Below are 22,425 nucleotides of genomic sequence, written 5' to 3' on the forward strand. Positions count from 1 at the left end.
GTCAAGTTAACTAGCAGTGATAAAGCAAAGATAAATTCAAGTAGTTAGGTAAGTTATTTTTGGGCGACCCATGATTCATTTTAAGGACAGTGCGAAGAGTGATATCTTGTCCTTCCGGATTAATCCTATCGACTGGGAAATGGAGGCTGAAGACCGCGATCATTGGAGGAAGACCCTGGGTGAAGGAGTAGTTGAGCATTTCTTTTTTTTTGCCATTTTTTTATTTTGATTTTTTTAGGGAATTTTACGTCAATTGTACAGTCGACTACAAAGAGATGTATCCACTTTTTCACCTTATTACAATGCAATAAGGTGAAAAAGTGGATATATCTCTTTGTAGTCGACTGTACTCAGAATCACGAATACTTTCAATCTCACCAGGAGACAAAAAGTGTCCCAGAATTTCCATACATTTTTGTTACTTTCCTCTTTGTTACCCACACAAGCTTTACGGAAAATGGTAACAAAATAAGAAAAAAATCGTATGCGACAATTTTTTTAACTACTACGAGTAGGATTGAAAAAGCGAGTGATTCTGAGAAGAAATATCATATTTTTTTTCAAATTTATCACATTTCATAAAAGTGGCGAAAAAAAAAGAAACGCTCAGTTGCGCACGACCAAGCATGGTTTAACCTTGTTCACTCTAGGCGAGAATTAAGACACCAGTGCGCTAATCAACCTTTGTCCCTGGACACGGCCACATTCTCCTGCCAGCTTTGCGGTCGCGGCTGCCGCTCTCGCATTGGGCTCACTATAGCCATTTGCGGAAGTGCCGCAATCAATGGACGCTGCTTAACCCATCATATTATTGATGTTAGAGGCCATTGATGATCAGGTATACCTTATAAAACAATGACGCCCGCCGCGTCTGTCTGTGCGTGTGTGTTGCAATAAACTCAAAATCTATTACTGAACGGATTTTCATTCAACGGGGCGGGCACTTTGATATTATTGTTTACTAGCTTTTGCCAGTGGCTTCGCTCGCGTTAGAAAGAGACAAAAAGTAGCCTATGTCACTCTCCATCCCTTCAACTATCTCCACTTAAAAATCACGTCAATTCGTCGCTCCGTTTTGCCGTGAAAGACGGACAAACAAACAGACACACACTTTCCCATTTATAATATATACATTAGTATGGATATCACTTGTCAAAAGTCTATGGATTAATTCTAACCTCAGCCTCAAGTAATCATCAATTCATCATGCTCCTTGCGTTATCCCGGCAAGGGAGCCTGGGGTCCGCTTTTGACAACTAATCCCAAGATTTGGCGTAGGCACTAGTTTTTACGAAAGCGACTGTCATCTGACCTTCCAACCCGAAGGCTAACTAGGCCTTATTGGAATTAGTCCGGTTTCCTCACGGTATTTTCCTTCACCGAAAAGCGATTGGAAAATAAATGAAATTTCGCACATAAGTTCAGAAAAACTCATTGGTACGAGCCGGGTTCGAACCGGCGACCTCCGGATCGAAAGTCGCACGCTCTTACCGCTAATAGGCCACCAGCGCTTCAGCCTCAAGTAATATGTGACCAAATTACTAATAACAGCAAAGTTAACTTTGCTTTTAAGTAAAATTTAGATTCTGTCGTGTTTAGACAAAGTAATTTTGTTGGGAATTGTTTAATTAACCATCGCTTTGACAAAGCCCATTAAGAAAATTTCTGTCTTACACGAATTAATTCCAAAAGCTTATTAATGTAACTTATTGTGCTTTAGTTTGTACCTTTGTAGGTAAATATGGAAAATATACCAAGGTATATCAAAATATTCATATATCAAGATATATGAATATTTTAATCTATTTTGTTAATAAATAACATTTAGTCTTTCTGTCTTACACGAATTAATTCTAAAAGCTTATTAATGTAACTTATTGTGCTTTAATTTGTACCTTTGTAGGTGAATATGGAAAATATACCTTGATATATGAATATTTTAATCTATTTTGTTAATAAATAACATTTAGTTATTATTAGTGCGTTTTCACATTATCCGATACGTTATCGGATGTTGGACCGGTATCCCATATAATTCCGCCGCCATCTTTGATTTTTTCCTTTGAAATCCTTCCTACTTCCGATATCGGATCGGATAATGTGAAAACGCACTTATACTGACATAAGAATGTCGGACACAAATATATTATCCCTTAGAAAATTATAAACCGCCAATTTTTACCCGCAATTTCAGGACTGGTTCCATTATATTTTTTCTTTTTTTTTTTTCTAAGTATTACTATATATCGACGCTGGAACGGCTAATTGACTAACAGACCATTTTTGGGCATATGGAGTTATATACATCATTGGAATCAGCGATTTTTTTCTGCGTCTAACGAACCGGGTTTGAAAACGATCTGAAGACTTTTTTGGCTTGTTAGCAATTTGAAAAAAGGCAATTTACTAAAAACATTTTCTCTAACAAGCCACTTTTTTTGACAAATTATTAAGATACTGGCTATATGTTAAAGCCAAAAACACTTGTTTGGATGTTAGTCAATTACGTTTAGTGTAATTTTATATGTTTTAGTTTATAAGTCATTTAACCGGAATCAAAAAATGTTATGATTGCACGTTAACCATTTTTCTAGAACCGCGGTAGTAAAGAACTGCACGTTAGCCGTTTATCCAGAACCGCGGCAGTCAAAAACTGCACGTCAGCCGTTTATCCCAACCGGCGAAATAGTGGCTTAGGTGGTTTACACAAACACTTTTCTAATTTTATATTTTTTTAATAAACAATTTGAATGTATGACACAATGCTGTTTTATTTAATTGAAATTATTGTATTATGTTTAAAAAATGCATAAATACACTTACAATATCTTGCACAAATAAGTTTAACTTAATTAAAGATTCTTTCATGACAAATACAATAGTTTTCAGTATGTCATCTCATCTAAAAACAGGTGTTAGTTTTTGGTGAAGTGCCTTTTAAGCTGTTATACCAGTGTTTCATAATGTTAGCTAGTGGCTGTTATGCATTTTCTTCGATTCTACTTTTGTTTGAAACGTCTTATTATATGTTCTTTTGGGTTGGGTTTTAAAGCTAATAGTTGCATAAGTTAAGTATCCGTTCCCTAAGAAACTATGAATATGGTGGTTAGACCTTTATCCTGGCTTTGAAAAAATGACAATTGTCTAACGTGCACTTTATTTCGTAAATACTTACATATATCGGAATACAATCATATTGATCAAATAAACAACACAAAGACCTCCAACTTCGTGGTACGTCACTTTATTGTATAATAAATAAACAAAAAGTTATGATTTTTTTTCCAAAAAAAAAAGTTTATATTGGCTCTCCTGTAAAGTTTGCAAAATGCACGTTAGTCAATTATTAGCCTTTCCAGCGTCGATATATATTCTGTGCTATGACTTTATATTTGATACAGGATAATAGTTAATCTAAAACATAACACATACATACCTAATTACAGCCAGGTTCTAGTCTTTATTATTTCTATCACGATTAGAATTAAGTTCAATTAACAGGCCCCGTAGCCGAATGGCATTTCTGCGTCGCGAAACGCCATCGAAACGCCGCAGAAACGCGCTAGTGTGGGATCACCATAAGTAATCAAAGCCATCTGGACACGGCGCCGCGATGGCGTTTCCGACTTATTTAGTAACAACAAACATACACATATATATTTCGAGAGGCAGAGCCTTTGTAGATTATGAGATTGTGGCGTTCCCTCTGTTTGCCAACGTCGTGCCACAATATTCTCATAGATGGCGCTGCTGGTAGCCAACAACGGCAGTTGTATAGAACCTACATCACGCTTACAGAGTTATGATGGTGAGTTCTATAAGACTATAATTATGTATATGTAACAGTTTGTAACAATAGTGTTCCATAAAACACAAAACATATCTTAAAAATCTTAAAACATTTTAGTGCAAACTGTTAAAAGGAATCAAATAAAAATACTATTCAATCATTAGGTTCTTAGTTTTCTATTTATTACCATCGTCTGCTCGAAAACTGTTTATTTAATTTCTGAGTCCCATTTTAATATCATTGTAAAGAGAAGCAGATCTTAAGAGCGTTATAACATTTCGGCGTCGGGCGAAATTAGGTATTTTACCCGCCGCGCGAGCCCAATATGCCGACCCTTTCTAGCACGTCTTATCACTCGCTCGCACTACAATAATGGACAAAACAATCTTGATCCTTCCTATGGAATTTTGATAACAACCACAATCTACTATCTCGATATAAACTTTTGATTTCTAATAAACATTATTTTGTACGAAAAGACTAGAATATAGCGCAAAATAATATTAATTACGTTAAAATGTATTTAAAAATTTAAAGTAATAATCTAATAATTATAAACTGGGATCATATTTAAGTAGATCCCATCCCAAATGTTTGCTTTTGTTATATGATAAGTATTAGAGTAAAGTATATATTAATATGATGATAAAATAAGTCAAATATAATTCTAATTACTTCAAGGTGTTACTCAGGGTCTGATGATGGAGAGAGATTGTGGTCACCAAAAATCAACTCGCATATTTGAATAACATAAAAAAACGAAGTGGTTCAGTTACATGGGTTTATTGGTACCGGTGACCACCATCTGGCTCCAACATCAGACCCTCAGTACCACCTCTTGTCAAAGGTCTTATTAAGAAGAAGTAAGAACCCAATGAGCCTGATTACTAAATGGTTTAGTTACATGGATCACTGGTACTGGTGACCACCATCTGGCTCCATCATCAGACCCTGAGTACCACCTCTTGTCAAAGGTCTTATTGAGACGATCCCAATGAGCCTAAAGACGATGTGGTTTAGTCATATGGTTCATTGGTACTGGTAACCACCATCTGTCTCCATCATCAGACCCTGAGTACCACCTCTTGTCGACGGTCTTGTTGAGACGATTTCAATGAGCCTACATACGAAGTGGTTTCGTTCCATGGTTCATTGGTACTGGTGACCAGTTGACCACCATCTGGTCCCATCATCAGACCCTGAGTACCACCTCTTGTTAAAGGTCTTATTGAGATGAACCCAATAAGGCTAAACACAAAGTGGTTTAGTCATATGGTTCATTGGTACTGGTGACAACCATCTGTCTCCATCATCAGACCCTGAGTACCACCTCTTGTCAAAGGTCTTGTTGAGACGAACCCAACGAGCCTAAACACGAAGTCGTTTACTTACATGGTTCACTGGTACTGGTGACCACCTTCTGGCTCCATCATCAGATCCCGAGTACCACCTCTTGTCAAAGGTCTTATTGAGACGATCCCATTGAGCCTAAATACGAAGTGGTTTAGTCATATGGTTCATTGGTACTGGTGACCACCATCTGGCTCCATCATCAGACCCTGAGTACCACCTCTTGTCAAAGGTCTTGTTGAGACGAACCCAACGAGCCTAAACACGAAGTCGTTTACTTACATGGTTCACTGGTACTGGTGACCACCTTCTGGCTCCATCATCAGATCCCGAGTACCATCTTGATGTGTCTTATCATCTTGACCGTATTGTAATTTTCGCATATTTATCATCATAACGTTGTAATACTTTAACATTCAAACATAACAAAATATTACAAAAGCAAATATTTACGGATCTAGGATCAAATTCGTTGGTCGCTGTTTACACACACACAATGCGAGGATAGCCCGTGTTTAAACAAGGCGTCCGACCCACACAACGATAAATATTCTCGACGTTTGCGATGAAAACTCGGAGAGCGAAGCGACATACGTCTCACCTCCTCGAGCTCCGGCGCGGCACTGAAATCGCAGGCGTCCGTCGCCGGTAAAATAGCGACAGGAAGGCTAGTTTTCAAAAAATTGGCAAAAAATCATGATAAAATATTATAACGACAAATGGATAACAGCAATTTAAGCACATTGTGCAGATTATTTATATACTAAAATAACTTCGATAACATGTAGATTTTCGGAGAAATGATCACTTGTTTCGATGTATTTTCAAGACAAAATTGAGTTCGTTTTACTTTCAATTTCTCAATTTCAAGGGATTAAATGATAAATATTGTTTAATGGGCCTAAAGTACAAGATATTAGGAATTTAAATTTACCGCATTTATGAGAGTGAGCTTATCAAATTGTACATAATAAGAGCTCCGAAATCTGTGCTTCGCGCGGTTTTTCCTAAACGAGCATCAGAAAAAAAATCAATACTAATTGAAAAAGCTTTTTCTTCCATATGTTTTTTAATGAACCGACAGTTAATTAGATTTTCTAACTGAAATAAGTACTTTTACTGTCTTTTAGTATGAGTAAAGTGTACAATTTTGCCGATAAATATTGTACATTTTACAATATATCGCCTTTTTTTGTCATAGCGCTCTTAAATAATCACAATTCCTCTACAAAAAGAGCTTTTCTTCTTAATTTCCTTTGAACTCTCAATTTACCCGATTACACTTCTTTCAGTGAAAAATCTCGCCTAACTTATACAAAGCCGTGGGAAAATTTGTGCTTCAAAATGTCCATTTATTCTGACAACACGGAGAATAATCTAAAAATGTTTACAATACATGTTTGATGAATGCCTGAAAAGAACGATCTGTACTTGTGTTGTGTGTCTGTATCAATGTTACGAGTATAATCGGAAACTGAAGCTGTTATTGTCGTATAGAAATGAAATATACTGTATTAAAAAAAAGAAAAGCACCTGCGGATTAAAATTTTGTATCAATTAGTGCACAAAATGTTTAAAACTAAGATAAAATAATGTGACAAACAGACAGAGTCGCACCATAAGGCTTCCTTTTATACATTTTTGTTACAGAACCCTAAAAAAAATTACCAAATTACATTATAAGATATTGTAACATGGCAAACCTGCATGTTGCAGTCGCCGCGCGCACTGGCCGCTAAGAAGAAAAAGTACGGCCATATCACGCGTCTTTTGTTTTTTTGCACAAAATTTTCTCTGCCGGGGAAAGCTAACGTGCATTTCAAGTGCAATTTATTTAATTGTATTTAAAACCTGTGAAATACTTCTATAGTAAAAACAGTGTGTTTGTGTTGGGCTGCCTCTTATGCAGGTATTTATAGTTGTATAATATGTGTAAATAGTTGTAAGTTTATTCGTTTAATGTTGAAACCTAATCCAAGTCTTATTGTACGTCACTGTGCGAAAGCGAATAAGGCTTGGGCTAGGTTCCAACTGCACATCTAAGCACGCACGATTGTTGCAGCCCTTTATTCTACTTTAAAACTTAAGAAGAACTTTGCTGATCGTCGCTGCTTATACTACTCAGCGCTGGAACATCTTCAGCCTGGTTTCTATTTTTCTATACGACTCACGCAGTGGCACCCGCGGACAGACCACGTTATGCGGCTCGACGAAGACCAGCCTAAGGAACATTGAGGCCAGTGACGATCTTTTACTTGTAAATACCTACTCGCGTACTGACAGATAGTACCCACTTTATTGTATATATTGGTTTTTATATTATATTGTTTACTGCTAGAACCTTCGTTTAATTTCTCCGCTGCTAGCCGGCCACAATATATGATAAAATACCTAACAGTCTCAGGTCTTTTTGTAGACCTAAAAGCCCCGCTTAATAGCAACAGAGCGAAATATTTTTGAAAACAATGACATACCAGCTACATAGCGCTTCATTAGGTATATAAATTACTAGCTTTTGCCCGCGGCTTCGCTCGCGTTAGAAAGAGACGAAAAGTAGCCTGTGTCACTCTCCTTCTTTTCAACTATCTCCACTTAAAAAATCACGACAATTCGTCGCTCCGTTTTGCCGTGAAGGACGGACAAACAAACAGACACACATACTTTCCCATTTATAATATTAGTATGGATGTCACTGATATATTATGTCCAGATTTTTTTTTTAGTCGTATGGCAAAGAACAGAAACATTCATAGGTTAACATTGAGTCCAATCAGCCATTTCTTGGCCTCGTCGCTAAGGGTGATCAGGTCTTCTGTAGGTCCATTGGCATAGCGTGTCACGGGGCAATCCTCTATTATGTGCTGGATTGTTTGTGCAGTCTCGCCACAATTGTTGCAAACCGGGGACTCCACCCATCCACACCGGTGTTTATAGTAAGCACAGCGACCATGGCCAGTACGGAGTCGGTTGAGGTTACACCAGTGCCGTCTTGGGAGATCGTAGCCTTTGATTATGGTGCCTGGTACGATTTCTGATCCTAGCTTTCCCTCCATCAAAGACTTCCACGACTGTGACCACTCACTCTTCAGGTTGAAACAGTCATCTACAAGACTCTTGAAGATGCTGTAGGAAGCACTCCTGGATTTTAAGCGGCACTTGGCTGGGTTCAGAAATTCCGGGTGGATTGGGAGACTTGGGTTCTTTTGAATCCTTGCTATTTCTCGCATTAAGGCCTCCTTCCTTCTCAGGTCTGGCGGGGCAATCCGAGAAAGCACTGGCAGCCAGTGGACAGGTGTTGACAGTAGTGTACCGGAAATGAGTCGCATAGCTTTGTTTAATTCGACGTCCACTCTGGTAGTGTGGGCACTGCCCAACCATGCCGCCGCGCAGTATTCAGCCGTGGAGTACACCAACGACAGAGCAGAAGTCCGTAAAACGTCGGCACTAGCTCCCCAGGAAGTCCCGCTTAATTTCTGAAGAATGTTATTTCTGGTTTGGAGTTTGCGAGTTGTGCTGGTTAAGTGTTCCTTGTACGTCAGCGATCGATCCAGAGTAATGCCCAGGTATTTTGGGAAGAAATTATGTCTTAGCGTGGCTCCTTCGAACAACACTCTGAGCTCCCGCGTGGCGGACTGATTGTGCAGATGGAAGCAGGCTACCTCTGTTTTGCCAGTGCTCGGGATTAGTCGCCATATTCTGAAATATTTAGCCAACACCTCCATATCGCCGGATAATGAGACCTCTAAGCTTTTGAAGTGTTTGTGCTGATTCACAAGACAAATGTCGTCAGCGTAAATAAACTTCCTGGCCGTGGTTCTTGGGAGATCGTGGATGTATAGGTTGAACAAAATAGGTGACAACACTGATCCCTGGGGCAAACCATTACTCAACACTCTGGTATCGCTAACCTCCGAACCTAGGTGCACTTTGAACCGCCTCTGAGACAGCATGTTGGAGACTAACCTGTAGATGGTAAGGTTAGGGACGGCCAGCAGTTGCTTGTATAGTAGCCCTTCCCTCCATACCGTATCATAGGCAGCGGTGAGGTCGATAAATACGGCCCCCGACTTAAGCCCCTTCTGGAAACCGTTTTCTAGGTGAGTTGTTAAAGCTAGAACCTGGTCCGTACAGCTCCGTCCAGTTCTGAAGCCCGCCTGTTCTACCGGTATCAAGCGTTCTATAAGAGGACCTATTCTGCTATATAATAGTTTTTCCAGTAGCTTATAGCAGTTGCTAAGTAAGGCGATCGGGCGGTAGCTGGAGGGGTCATCATCTCTCTTAGCTGGCTTTAGCAGTGCGATTACCTTTGATTCCTTAAAAGCTCTGGGAAGTTTATTGGAGTGGAGGATTTCCGAAAAGAAAAGAGCCAGCCACTTTATCGCCATGGGGCCAAGTCTGAGCAAAAACTCGTTGTAGATTCCATCTACTCCAGCGGCTTTCCCCGTTCGAAGCTCTTTGATAGCTGAGTGAACTTCTTCGGCTGCAAAAGGTTCCGCAAGTTTCGGATCCTCCAGAAGATTAGACTTTAACTCACTCATTCTTTTCTTTACCCTTCTGGTCTCCAGTTTATCGCCCTTTGCTCTAGAAACGGATACAATCCTGTTTGCGATTACATTCGGATGAATTGCAGATGTCTGTTATGGTGTTGTTCTTTTCCCCGTAAGTTTATTGAGAACAGTCCACGCCTTACGACTTGAGCGCTTAAAATCCATCGAGTTGACTGTTTGTTTCCATTTGCTAGTGCGGTTGGCATCCAGAGATTGTAAGAGTTCAGTACCGATTGAACAATCGCCTGTTTCCCTGTACGTTTTGAAAAGGCTTTCACTCTCTCTATTCCAGCCTGGTATGTACTGCTTCCTAAAACCTCTGCATACGTGGCGTTTGGCAGACGATAGTAAGAGGCCTACGAATCGGTTGTAATTTCCTGCTGTTGGCGGTATGAAACGTATTCCAGCCTCAATATGTCCTGCAAAGGCGTTCCAGTCCGCGCGTCCGAAGTTCCAGCGCGGAAGGGGCATCGAGTTTACGAGAGGAATTTTCAAGCCTACTTCCACAAACACTGGCCTGTGCTGACTGTTGGGAAAGTCTCTAAGTACGGCCCGACTTGCTTGGAGGGCTCTGCCAGTGGCATCCTTAGTGACAAAAACTAGATCCGGGTTATAGTCTTTCCTCCAGCGGGCCGATCGGAAGGTGCCTCTCTCTTTGGCGTCAAAAACGAGGAATAAGTTGAAAGTTTCAGCCCACTGTGTCAGGACTAGCCCATTAACATCATCTGTGGAGTAACGCCATGATGTATGGTGGCTATTGAAATCACCAGTGTAGACGCATGGGTGAGCGAAATGCGGAGGACCATTATTTGCCCAAGATGCCGAAGGCGGTTTATATATGTTAGCTATCTTGATGTCGTCGATTTGAATAACAATAATATAGTTGTCGGCAGAGTCATCAAAATAAACCACATTTGCTTTTAGGCCTGCTCGGATGTAAGTAGCTATTCCGTAACTGCGGTGGTTCAGCGCTTTTATCAGTTGGTAGCCGGGTATTTGACCTCTGTTTTCCATATCCTGATCATCCTTTGTGTGCGTTTCCTGTATGCACAGGACGTCAATTTTGTGATCGGCCAGGAGTCTGGACATGTAGTCGCACTTTGGTCTGCTGATCCCTTCCACATTGATTTGGCAAATTCGGACGGAGGGTCCTAAATCTCTTGTCTGGGCATTCATGCTTATTTAATTGTAATTAGCGAGTAGTTGATAGCAGTGGACAAAAACTGTTTCTGTATATTGCTGCGAGGCTCTCATAAAAAGTGCAGTGCAGCAGCCAAAGTTGATTACTCTTTAGCACCACCCAGGGGACACGTGTAGGGAATCTAAGGTAATCTTCCTACGGACGCGAGTAACCAATGTCCCACAATTATGTCCAGAGATCGGACGGATTTGCGACATTCTTAGTGACTTACGTCATTTTAATGACTTTTAGTATGAGATGTCGCACAAAAATCCGATCTCTGATTATGTCAGATGATAAACCTATGTGGGTGAATTTCAACAGGTTCCAAATTTGCCTAATTTTGGTGGTATTTTTTATTTTTGTAGTTTGTCTAAATTATGTATGAATTATACGTAACTAGTCCCAATGTATATTGTGTAGTAATGCCCCCGTAATACACATAGTATTTTTGGAGATATTATGGTTTTAATAATTTGGTTGCCACCAAAATTGCGTACACCCACCAAAATTAGGTTTACTGGCCACCAAAATTGTTCATTCACGTCAAAATTAGATATTTCTGCACATTAGTAGTATATTTATATTTAATCAGTTATAAAATGAAACAAAGACAGATGTTTTATGATCCGTTTTATTATAGTGATTATCTGATTATAACAAAGTCGCTAAAATCGATGTGTATGAGACTATACTAGAAATAAACTATAATTTCACTTTTTGTAATAGAAAATAATTCACTTTTAGAATGGCTAACCAAAAAAAGAAACAATCGAGAGAGGAGGTCCTTGAAAAGAAGAAACTTGCTGAGCGGGAACGAAAAAGGAGAATTATGAGTGATCCCGAGAAAGCAGCAGATTTGCGAAGAAAAGAAAGGGATCGGTATCATCGTTAAAAAGCCCAAGGTAAGATTTTACCTCTAAGCAGCATGCAGCCTCGTGAAAGACGAAGAAAAAGGAATAGATAGAATTTCAGAGCATATTATAAAAGAAAAAAAAGGAAGGCTTTGTAATGACCACAAGTATTAGCACCAGCAAGTGAGATTCCCACTTCGCCCCTGCCTGGTCCTTCTACGCCACAAAATCCTTGTCTCAGTCGCTCTCGTTCTCCGAGTCCTGAGCTTGACACAAACATCTCACGTCGGCTACACTCCCAAGCTGTCCATCGCAATGTGTCCAATAACCCATAGTTTCTGTGTTGTCAAATTCTTTATAGTCCATAATTTTTTTTTGCAGTTCAAACATTTTCGTTGCAAGTTACAGTAATGACCTCACAACACAAACTTTTCGTAATGTGAATAGTAGGTACTGCTTTTATTGATGATATTTTTCATTTTATAACGTAGTATAAAAAAAAATTCGAAGGTATTAAAGAACTAAAGCATCAGTCATCACAAATGTATACACTGCGAGAAAGAAGAAGACTTTGACTAAAGAAAAAGAGACTCAAAAAAACATCTCAAAAAACAAGATATCTGAATGCGTCAATAAAAAAATAACACCAAAGTTATTTAAAATCAGGCTATCCTCCAGTCAGTTAGGTACGTAACTTTCGCTAGAATGAAACCCTTTTGGGTTGTAAAAGCAGAACTGACTAATCTTTACACCTGTCTATGTCAAATACATGCGAACATGGAGTTGTTAGAATCCGCATTAAAAATAAAAATTATCATCAATAAAAGCAGTACCTACTAGTCACATTACGAAAAGTTTGTGTTGTGAGGTCATTACTGTAACATGCAACGAAAATGTTTGAACTGCAAAAATAAAATTATGGACTATAAAGAATTTGACAACACAGAAACTATGGGTTATTGGACACATTGCGATGGACAGCTTGGGAGTGTAGCCGACGTGAGATGTTTGTGTCAAGCTCAGGACTCGGAGATCGAGAGCGACTGAGACAAAGATTTTGTGGCGTAGAAGGACCAGGCAGGGGCGAAGTGGGAATCCCACTTGCTGATGCTAATACTTGTGCTCATTACGAAGCCTTCCTTTTTTTCTTTTATAATATGCTCTGAAATTCTGTCTATTCCTTTTTATTCGTCTTTCACGAGGCTGCATGCTGCTTAGAGGTAAAATCTTACCTTGGGCTTTTTAACGATGATACCGATCCCTTTCTTTTCTTCGCAAATCTGCTGGTTTCTCGGGATCACTCATAATTCTCCTTTTTCGTTTCCGCTCAGCAAGTTTCTTCTTTTCAAGGACCTCCTCTCTAGATTGTTTCTTTTTTTGGTTAGCCATTCTAAAAGTGAATTGTTTTCTATTACAAAAAGTGAAATTATAGTTTATTTTAAAGTTTTTCGTTGTTACTGGTATTTAATCAACTTAGTCAATTATTATTGTAAACTAAAAGTATAAATATATGACAGCAAATAAATAAAATACTTCGTTTTAGCTGAGGATACTCGTAAGTATCAATTTTGGTGGTATTAAGCAATTTTGGTGGCTTTCCAATTACCACCAAAACCACCAAAATTGATGCACCAAAATTAGAACCATTGCATAATAAAAATTTTAAAAATAAACTATTTCATTCACGTCACTTTCAAGTTTATTACTTTTTAAAGAAACCATAAACATGCTTTAAAAACAGTTCACGTAAACATAACTACTTGTTTGTCATTAGTTAGATATACCACCAAAATTGCATGAAAAAATATTTTAATACACCAAAATTAGGTACTTACGTGTTTGCTGGTCAGATCCAGTGACGTACGACACGTACGTCATAGTTCAGGGCCAGAACAGAACTAAACTAACAGGCTACTACACGTTTCTAAGCCTTGTTGCATTTCGTTCGACCATAAAGTCATTTTCAATATTTACCACCAAAATTTACAAATTTACCCGGACAACTATTAATGCTTAGTTTAAAGTATCCAATTATGGACAATTCCTTACTATTATTTTATTATGACATACGTACACTAATAACGAGGAATAATTTGTGGTGTTTGAGTTAAATCAATGGATGTTATTGATGTACCATACAAATTAGTCAAGCAAAATGGATTCAGGACACTCCACCAAAATTATAATTGCGCCATTAAAAAAATTCTAAATAAATATCAATAGCTTTTATAACAATTTGCGATTTGGCTTAAGATAATAATATGTGTTAGGTTTTCAGGAAAAAAATAGCACTATGATACAATTAGTCCACACTGTCAATTTCAGCTCCGCCGCATTTTTTTTGCGCTGAGAAATTCGCCCATGTCAGAAAATCCAAATACACATATTATCTGTGTTATACTTATGTAAGTACTCTTATAATATATGTAAGTAAGTATTGTAAGTAGTGTAATATCACCATCTGCCTCTGTTTATTTAACTGAATCGTGAATCAAGGTCCAGCCTCCAAGAAGTTTAATGAAAAACCAATGTATGGGAATGATTTGAATTTTCATTTGCGTGTTTGCATAGGCTCGGGTGGGACAAGGATTATGAGTATGTTAACGAGTTTTCAATTGGTTTTTATTGATCGATTGAACGCGAGCGATCCTAAAATACAAATATGACAGATAATGGAGTGCTATATTGGTACCAAATTCGTCCATATGGTAAGAATTGAGAATTATTCTCCATTGTTTCGCGTTCGGGTTCACAATTCAAAGCGATTATATGAAAACATCGTAATAGAAGTCGTCATCGTAATCGAAAACAAGTAATTTTTGTCTTGCGACATCTAAATTAGTTAAGGCTGCTTTCAAAAAAAACGTCAAAATAATGTAAAATTGATAGTTTTAGTCGGTGAAATACTACACTTTCCGTTATCCAATAGATTTATTTAATTCAAATTTCAGTTAGAGCATCTTATTATCCTGATTTTTATAAGACTGGATTTTTGAAAACCAAGTCACTAAATTAATTATGATTTTTTTCTCTAAATCGCGTTTAGAAAAACTCACGTATAGAGCTGAATTAGTCGATCTTATTTGTAAAATTTGGACAATTTTGATTACTAAAACAGGTAAATTTATAATTCGTATACCCTGTACTACAAACTTCTCAGACTACATTTTTATTGTAAGGTTTTAAAAAAGAGTAAACGAGGCTAAGACGAAATCTTTTTTTTTCAGAAATTACCCAAAATTAAGTGACAATTTCTTTGAAAATCTACATCACATTGAAATAATTTTTGTATTTAATGAATCTGAAACGTTTACTCAAATTGCTGTTATGCCTTAGTGATTATAAATTGCTGTTGTTTATTTTTGGCAATTTTTTGAAAACGAGCCTTCACCGGTACAATTATTACCACTATTGGACATTTTCTCATATTTTGTTAGACCAAGTTGAAAAAGTCCTATAATGTGATATATATTTGTAAACTACTCACGAAGCCCTTTAATTTGATACCACACACGGTATGATCAAGCGCTCGGTTGCGATTTCAATGTTTTTCACGCGAAAGCCCTCTTAATTGATGATTTTTTAAATATCCTTATACATAAAAACACCAATGACAGAGGAACAAATATCTCTATGTCACCACACAAAATAAATGTCCTTATCGGAATTCGAACATCGGCTTCACAGGATAGGTAGGTACATAATCTAGTCTTTTCATTAAAAAAAAAATACGGTTAAGAACATGAACCTACAATTCTATGGACGGATATCTCCGAAGAAAAACCTGTGATTCCATCATCCACATTGATAGCTTTGTCTATGACCTCATCCACTAATCTCCTGTCAGTCGGATCGAGGCGCCCGTGGCGAAAACATCTCCAGAAAAATAAGAAAATATGCCTACATGCGTTATCAAACTGTGTAAAAACTACAACAATCGAAAGAAAAAAAAATACGGAGTAACTTTTCATGCGTAAATTAATACATTATCACATTATTATACGTAAAATCACGATATTAATTAATGTTCATAATCATAAACCAACAAACTGCAAAACAAGAGTGTGACCAGTATTTTTGTTAGTGTTGGCACACGGTGCAGTGAGTCATTATTTTATAGTTAAAAACAATATATTTCTCAATGTCATGTAAAATAATTAATTTTTGATAAATTAAATGAAGAATTGATTTTCTCTTGACCTGAATTATCATTATTTTGATTTTAAATCGTGTTTGCACATCGCAAACCGTCTGCCATTGCTGGCTTGAGTGTTCCGCCATCAAGCCATAAAAAAGTTGAAATGAAATGAAATATATTTATTTGCTTTAATCCTTAAGTTAAAAAAAAATGTCCGATCTTTAAGTTAAAAAAAAATGTCCGCCATTGTTGGGTCACAGCCGGTCTTCAGTGAGGCTCTCTCTGTTTCTATTACTCTATGGTTAAGAAAAGCCATAAATGTTAATTTCGAGACCATAATGTATTTATTTGAATACGGGCAACTAAATAAAACGTTATTAGAATTTTAAAAATATTTTTAAATTGAAGAACCTTGGGTCTGTAGCAAAACAAGAATGTACCTATACAAACTCTCCGACACTCTTACGCACGAGTGGGCACCGACGAGCAAAAAATATGCCTAAATCATAGTAATTTGCCTACACGTGCCCATTGTTTAAGGGTGCTTTCAAGAAAAAAAAAACCAGATAATATACAACGTGTTTCCGGTATCACTCAAAACCTCAGACACCCCAACAGATATTTATTGGGTTGGTAAGAAAGTAATGAGCGAATCATAACCAATATTGTAATTTTTATTTAATTTATTATTTTAATCATTTATCAAAAATATAACGGCCTTCGTTATCTACTAGTATATCTCCATCGTTCTGGTAAAGAATGAATAGCATCGGCGAAGAAGTTCTTAGGTTTAGATTCAAAAAACTCAGCTATGTACTGTCGTAGATGGGCTTGATCATCGAACTTTTTTTCATTCAAGGCATTCCTTAGCGATCTGAACAATGCGTAATCCGTAGGTGCCAAGTCTGGAGAGTACGGTGGATGAGGTATCACTTTCCAACCTAGCTCCAATAGCTTTAGCCGAGTCACTTTTGCAATGTGTGGGCGAGCATTGTCGTGTAAGAAAAAAACTTTAGCATGCTGTGGACGAGTCTGACAGATTTTTTGGTTTAAATTTTCAAGCTGATTACAGTATACTGATGCGGTAACAGTCATTCCACTTGGTAGGAGTTCCCAGTGAATAATACCATGAATATCCCACCAAACGGACAGCATAACTTTTTTCGGGTGAGGCTCTGTTTTTGGTGCATCTATTCCTTTTTCGTTTGGAGCTAGCCACTGACGTTTGCGTGTGTGATTTATATATAAGACCTATTTTTCATCTCCAGTGATAAGATGGTCCAACCAGTTGAATGTGCGGCGAAAAGACAGAAGTTGTATGCAGATATCGGCACGGCGGTTTAGTTGATCTCTATCAAGTTCGTGCGGTATCCAAACACTGTATTTGTAGTTTTTTCCCAACTCGTGTAAATGTGTTTCTATGGTGACATGAGAGCAGCCTAACTCGATAGCAAGAGTACGACTCGTTAGCCTCGGATCTCCTTCAATTAAGGTTTTTAATTTGGCTACATCAATCTTCACCGGTCGACCAGACTTAGGTTGATCTGATAATGAAAAGTCGCCACTACGAAACCGCTGGAACCATCGTTTCGCCGTGGCCTCAGACACAACTTCAGGAGCAACACGCTGACATATATTACGCACTGCTTCGGCGGCTGAATGGCCAGACTGAAATTCATATAGTAAGCAATGCCTTACATGCACTTTTAATTCGTCCATTTTCTTCCTTATATTAGCTCGGCGACAGCTAGTGAATGACTGACGAGAAACTGTGCGACTCGCCCTTTATATACTTTCGACCATAGAAGATTCTAGAACTCTCTCAAAAATTTTATGTGGAATTCAATCGATCGCTCATTACTTTTTTACCAACCCAATATTTTTTTTAACTCATCTAGAGTATTCATCTTTTAATCTGATGGTTACTTTTTTTAAAATTGAATTTTTATATTTCTGTACAGCTCTACTTGACTTTGAGCTCTACACTCAATAAAATAATTGCTAACTACCATCATAAACCATAAAACTATTTATTTGTGTACGTTACTGCAACGACATAAGGTTTACCAATAGACAGCTAAGATGTCATTGTAAAACACTTTAAAGCTTTGTCACAGTAAACTTCAAATTGGACAGGTAATCGCAGTAAGCAAATTTAAACCCAATATTCAGAATGACAAGGTTGTAATTAGGTACGAGTTCAATTTGTTATGACTTATGATAAACATTAAGATTAAACTGATAAACAACGTCAAACTCGTAGCGGAAAAAATAATCGCCCAAGTAACCAGCCAGTATTAATACCCCTAAATACTGAAAAACGTAAACAACCTCTAGCAATGCGATATACACATAATGTTGTATTACGAATACAATAGAATAGGCGCGTAAAAAATAACTAATCATACTAATTTAAATAAAAATATTACCCCCATCAAGATATAGCTCAATCGATTCTACTCTCGATTCTGAACAAACGGTTTTCAGGTTTTTAGTGTTAAGTGAAAAATAAATAAAAGTATTTGTTGGACTATTTTGAATTTACAATTCTTATAAATTATTATTTTTTGTTATGCTTTGAAACTTATTCATATTCATTTATTCCATTGTAAATCATGTTCATTTGTACAGTTTGGTATTACATTTGGTCAGGTAGGTACATGATTACCCTGCTAGGGTGTACAATATCGGATTTTAAAATAATATTAGCCTACTTCACATTAATAAACGACCATTCATGCATAAACATAAACATGCACTTAATGAGAGTCACACGATATTTTTTTTAGAAATCGCCTAAAATCAAGTGACAGTTTAATCCCGAAGTCATTTTTTGGTATTAGAGTCATTTTCAAAGTTTGGCTTAAATTACTGTTTATAAATTTTTTTAGCATAATTTTGTATTTTTTTTAAAGTAGCCTTCACCGTCACATTTTATTGGGTTGGTTTGGTAAGAAAATGATGAGCGAATCATAACCAATGTTGTAATTTTTATTTAATTTATTATTTTAATCATTTATCAAAAATATAACGGCCTTCGTTATCTACTACTTGTTTCCATCGTTCTGGTAAAGAATGAATAGCATCGGCGGAGAAGTTCTTAGGTTTAGATTCAAAAAACTCAGCTATGTACTGTCGTAGATGGGCTTGATCATCGAACTTTTTTTCATTCAAGGCATTGCTTAGCGATCTGAACAATGCGTAATCCGTAGGTGCCAAGTCTGGAGAGTACGGTGGATGAGGTATCACTTTCCAACCTAGCTCCAATAGCTTTAGCCGAGTCACTTTTGCAATGTGTGGGCGAGCATTGTCGTGTAAGAAAAAAACTTTAGCATGCTGTGGACGATTCTGACAGATTTTTTGGTTTAAATTTTCAAGCTGATTACAGTATACTGATGCGGTAACAGTCATTCCACTTGGTAGGAGTTCCCAGTGAATAATACCATGAATATCCCACCAAACGGACAGCATAACTTTTTTCGGGTGAGGCTCTGTTTTTGGTGCCTCTATTCCTTTTTCGTTTGGAGTTAGCCACTGACGTTTGCGTGTGTGATTTATATATAAGACCCATTTTTCATCTCCAGTGATAAGATGGTCCAACCAGTTGAATGTGCGGCAAAAAGACAGAAGTTGTATGCAGATATCGGCACGGCGGTTTACTTGATGTCTATCAAGTTCGTGCGGTATCCAAACACTGTATTTGTAGTTTTTTCCCAACTCGTGTAAATGTGTTTCTATGGTGACATGAGAGCAGCCTAACTCGGTAGCAAGAGTACGACTCGTTAGCCTCGGATCTCCTTCAATTAAGGTTTTTAATTTGGCTACATCAATCTTCACCGGTCGACCAGACTTAGGTTGATCTGATAATGAAAAGTCGCCACTACGAAACCGCTGGAACCATCGTTTCGCCGTGGCCTCAGACACAACTTCAGGAGCAACACGCTGACATATATTACGCACTGCTTCGGCGGCTGAATGGCCAGACTGAAATTCATATAGTAAGCCTTACATGCACTTTTAATTCGTCCATTTTCTTCCTTATATTAGCTCGGCGACAGCTAGTGAATGACTGACGAGAAACTGTGCGACTCGCCCTTTATATACTTTCGACCATAGAAGATTCTAGAACTCTCTCAAAAATTTTATGTGGAATTCAATCGATCGCTCATTACTTTCTTACCAACCCAATATTACTATTTGTAGATATCTTCTCATAACTTGGTAGATTAAAATGTTTTAATACGTTATAATATCTGTAGATAATAAAGCAATATATTTGTATATCATAAAGCCCTTTCGTTTGATATCCCACAAGGTATGAATATTTTTAAACGCCCGCTTGTGATTTCAGTGCCGCGCTCTTAACAATTATAAACGAGTAGTATAATCACGAATGTAAATGTGTAACGTTAGGACATATACTATTGTATGCAAAAATAAAAACAAAATTAGAATGCTTTTTATTTTTCTAGATTCTTTTGAGGGAAACATTATATCCTTTGAATGCGAAATGTGACAATCATACATGTCGAAGAACGCCTCTTAGTAAACCTATTCATTATGTTTCACAGTTAGATAAAATAAATACAACTACATCAAAAGCGCAGAATAAGGATTTTCGTCGACCTTTCCAAAGACTCAAAGATGAAGGAGTACAATAATTTTATTAAGATCTCTTTGACTGAGATTTTATTTAGTTGAACGCAGAAACTTTGAGTTTGAGTTCTCAAACTTTGGACACGCTAATTACATTTATCTTACAGAGTTCAATCACGTAAACATAAATTAAATGAACGAATCACAAGCACCGCATTTTAATAGCGAAACAGTAATTGAGACAAGGAAAATAAAATTTAATTTTGGAAAACCTAATTTAACTCCTTCTTGGATAATTTTATAAAAAAATAAAAATAAAAATCGGTTTTTTCAGATCCATCATTGATCCATACGATGTTAGTACAAAAAATTAAATAAAAAAGCTATGTTAGTTAGTATATTAAACAATAAGCATTTTACTGCTCAATAAATATTTTTTCCCCTCACTACCTCGGAAACACGTGTTTTGTCCTTTAATACCAGCGGGTAAAAACGCATTTTATCCACTAGTGGGTAAAGTAATTTGACCTTGAATAAAGTCAAATTAACTGCTTTAAAATTGATAAAAGTAGAGATGAATCTAGTAATAAAGATGATTTACCACATGTGGAACTACTGGAAGCAGTGATAAACGCATTTTTTGCGTTGTAGTTTCCTCGCTATAGTGAGAGGAAAAGTTTTGTGTTACACTCGGGTGCAAATGTATTTTACTTCTCGTGTGTTAAAAAACTCGCCAAGTTCAGGATTCTATTCTCGAACCACTCGCTTCGCTCGTGGTTCAACTATAGAATCCTTTCACTTGCTCGTTTTTCAATTCCACACTCGGCGTTAAAATACAACTTTGCCCCCTTGTATAACAAATAACTATAAATACCTATAAAATAGCATTTGCCGGTTCTAAATTACACGCCGTACGATAAAAAGTTACGATTCAAAACTGCAGCAGTAATAAATCTGATTTCAAATGGTACTTTAAAACTGCTACATTTCCAAATTCGATCCGATCCTTTATCTTACTTAGCCGATCCGTTATTGACCGATTTTTGCCCTTGACTTCCTTCCTCAATCCGATCGGATAATGTGAACGCTCTAACAATTGATAGCCAAAATAAGTACTAACTGTCAACTGACAGTGACAGCTACCGCGTCAATGCCGCAGCAGCACAGTATAATAAAAAATACTATCGTACAGTATGACAACTGCCGCTTTCCGCTGAAAGTGCCGCCCACCCGCTCTCAAGTTACTTTACAAGTTCACAGACCGCCTGGTCCGCCTGTCAAGAACGCGACCAGTCGACCTGACGCGCACCTTAATTGCGCACTTGTATTAGTGACAGGTCACCTGTCACTAATACAAGCATTTTACGCGTTCGCCTACACGAGCTTAGACTGTGTGCACTTCTTTCATATATTTGATCGCCATTGACTGTCAGAGGTGTGGCAGTAGCAGTAATGCCGCCGCAGTAAGCCCCCAACGCCACTTTGCGCTTGGTAGAAATTCACTACCTAAATATTTTAGTTGGCAAAGGCTCTTGATTATCTTACATAAAGTCCATCCGATAGAAAAATCAAACAGAAAATACCACAAATCGGTCTGAGCATACCTCGTCAACACTAAGCTTAAATCGCTTGGAAAAGCTTAGATAAAACTGGCTTTTACAAATCCGCTGAGTAATAAAACGAGAGTCGTGAAATGTTATGTTGTTTTCCAGCTTTTCAGTTACTTATTAGGAACTATAAGTATTTTTACAATAACATCCTATCTTAAGCATCATTATTTTCGTCGTAAACAAAGAGAATAGAATAGAATATTATTTTATTGTGTAACTAATATACAACGTGTTACACCAGCCACTGAAAACCTCAGACACCCCAACAGATGTTTATCACCGTACTGCATCGTTGTATAGAAAACTATGTTCATAAAACAGAATTAGACGCTTTAATTTAGACACTTTAAAAATTGCAGC

At 37.4% G+C, this 22,425-nt stretch overlaps 1 protein-coding gene across 1 annotated transcript; it reads right to left on the minus strand.

Annotated features, from left to right (window-relative positions):
• Positions 1-9,777: 9,777 nt before the first annotated feature.
• Positions 9,778-10,776, minus strand: LOC125234175. Its single transcript, XM_048140381.1, has one exon. It carries the CDS (start codon positions 10,774-10,776, stop codon positions 9,778-9,780), a length of 999 nt encoding a protein of 332 aa, XP_047996338.1.
• Between the last annotated feature and the right edge of the window lie 11,649 nt (positions 10,777-22,425).

This window comes from Leguminivora glycinivorella, chromosome 15 (genome assembly GCF_023078275.1).
Source record: "Leguminivora glycinivorella isolate SPB_JAAS2020 chromosome 15, LegGlyc_1.1, whole genome shotgun sequence".
In the NCBI taxonomy this organism is placed as follows: Eukaryota; Metazoa; Arthropoda; class Insecta; order Lepidoptera; family Tortricidae; genus Leguminivora; species Leguminivora glycinivorella.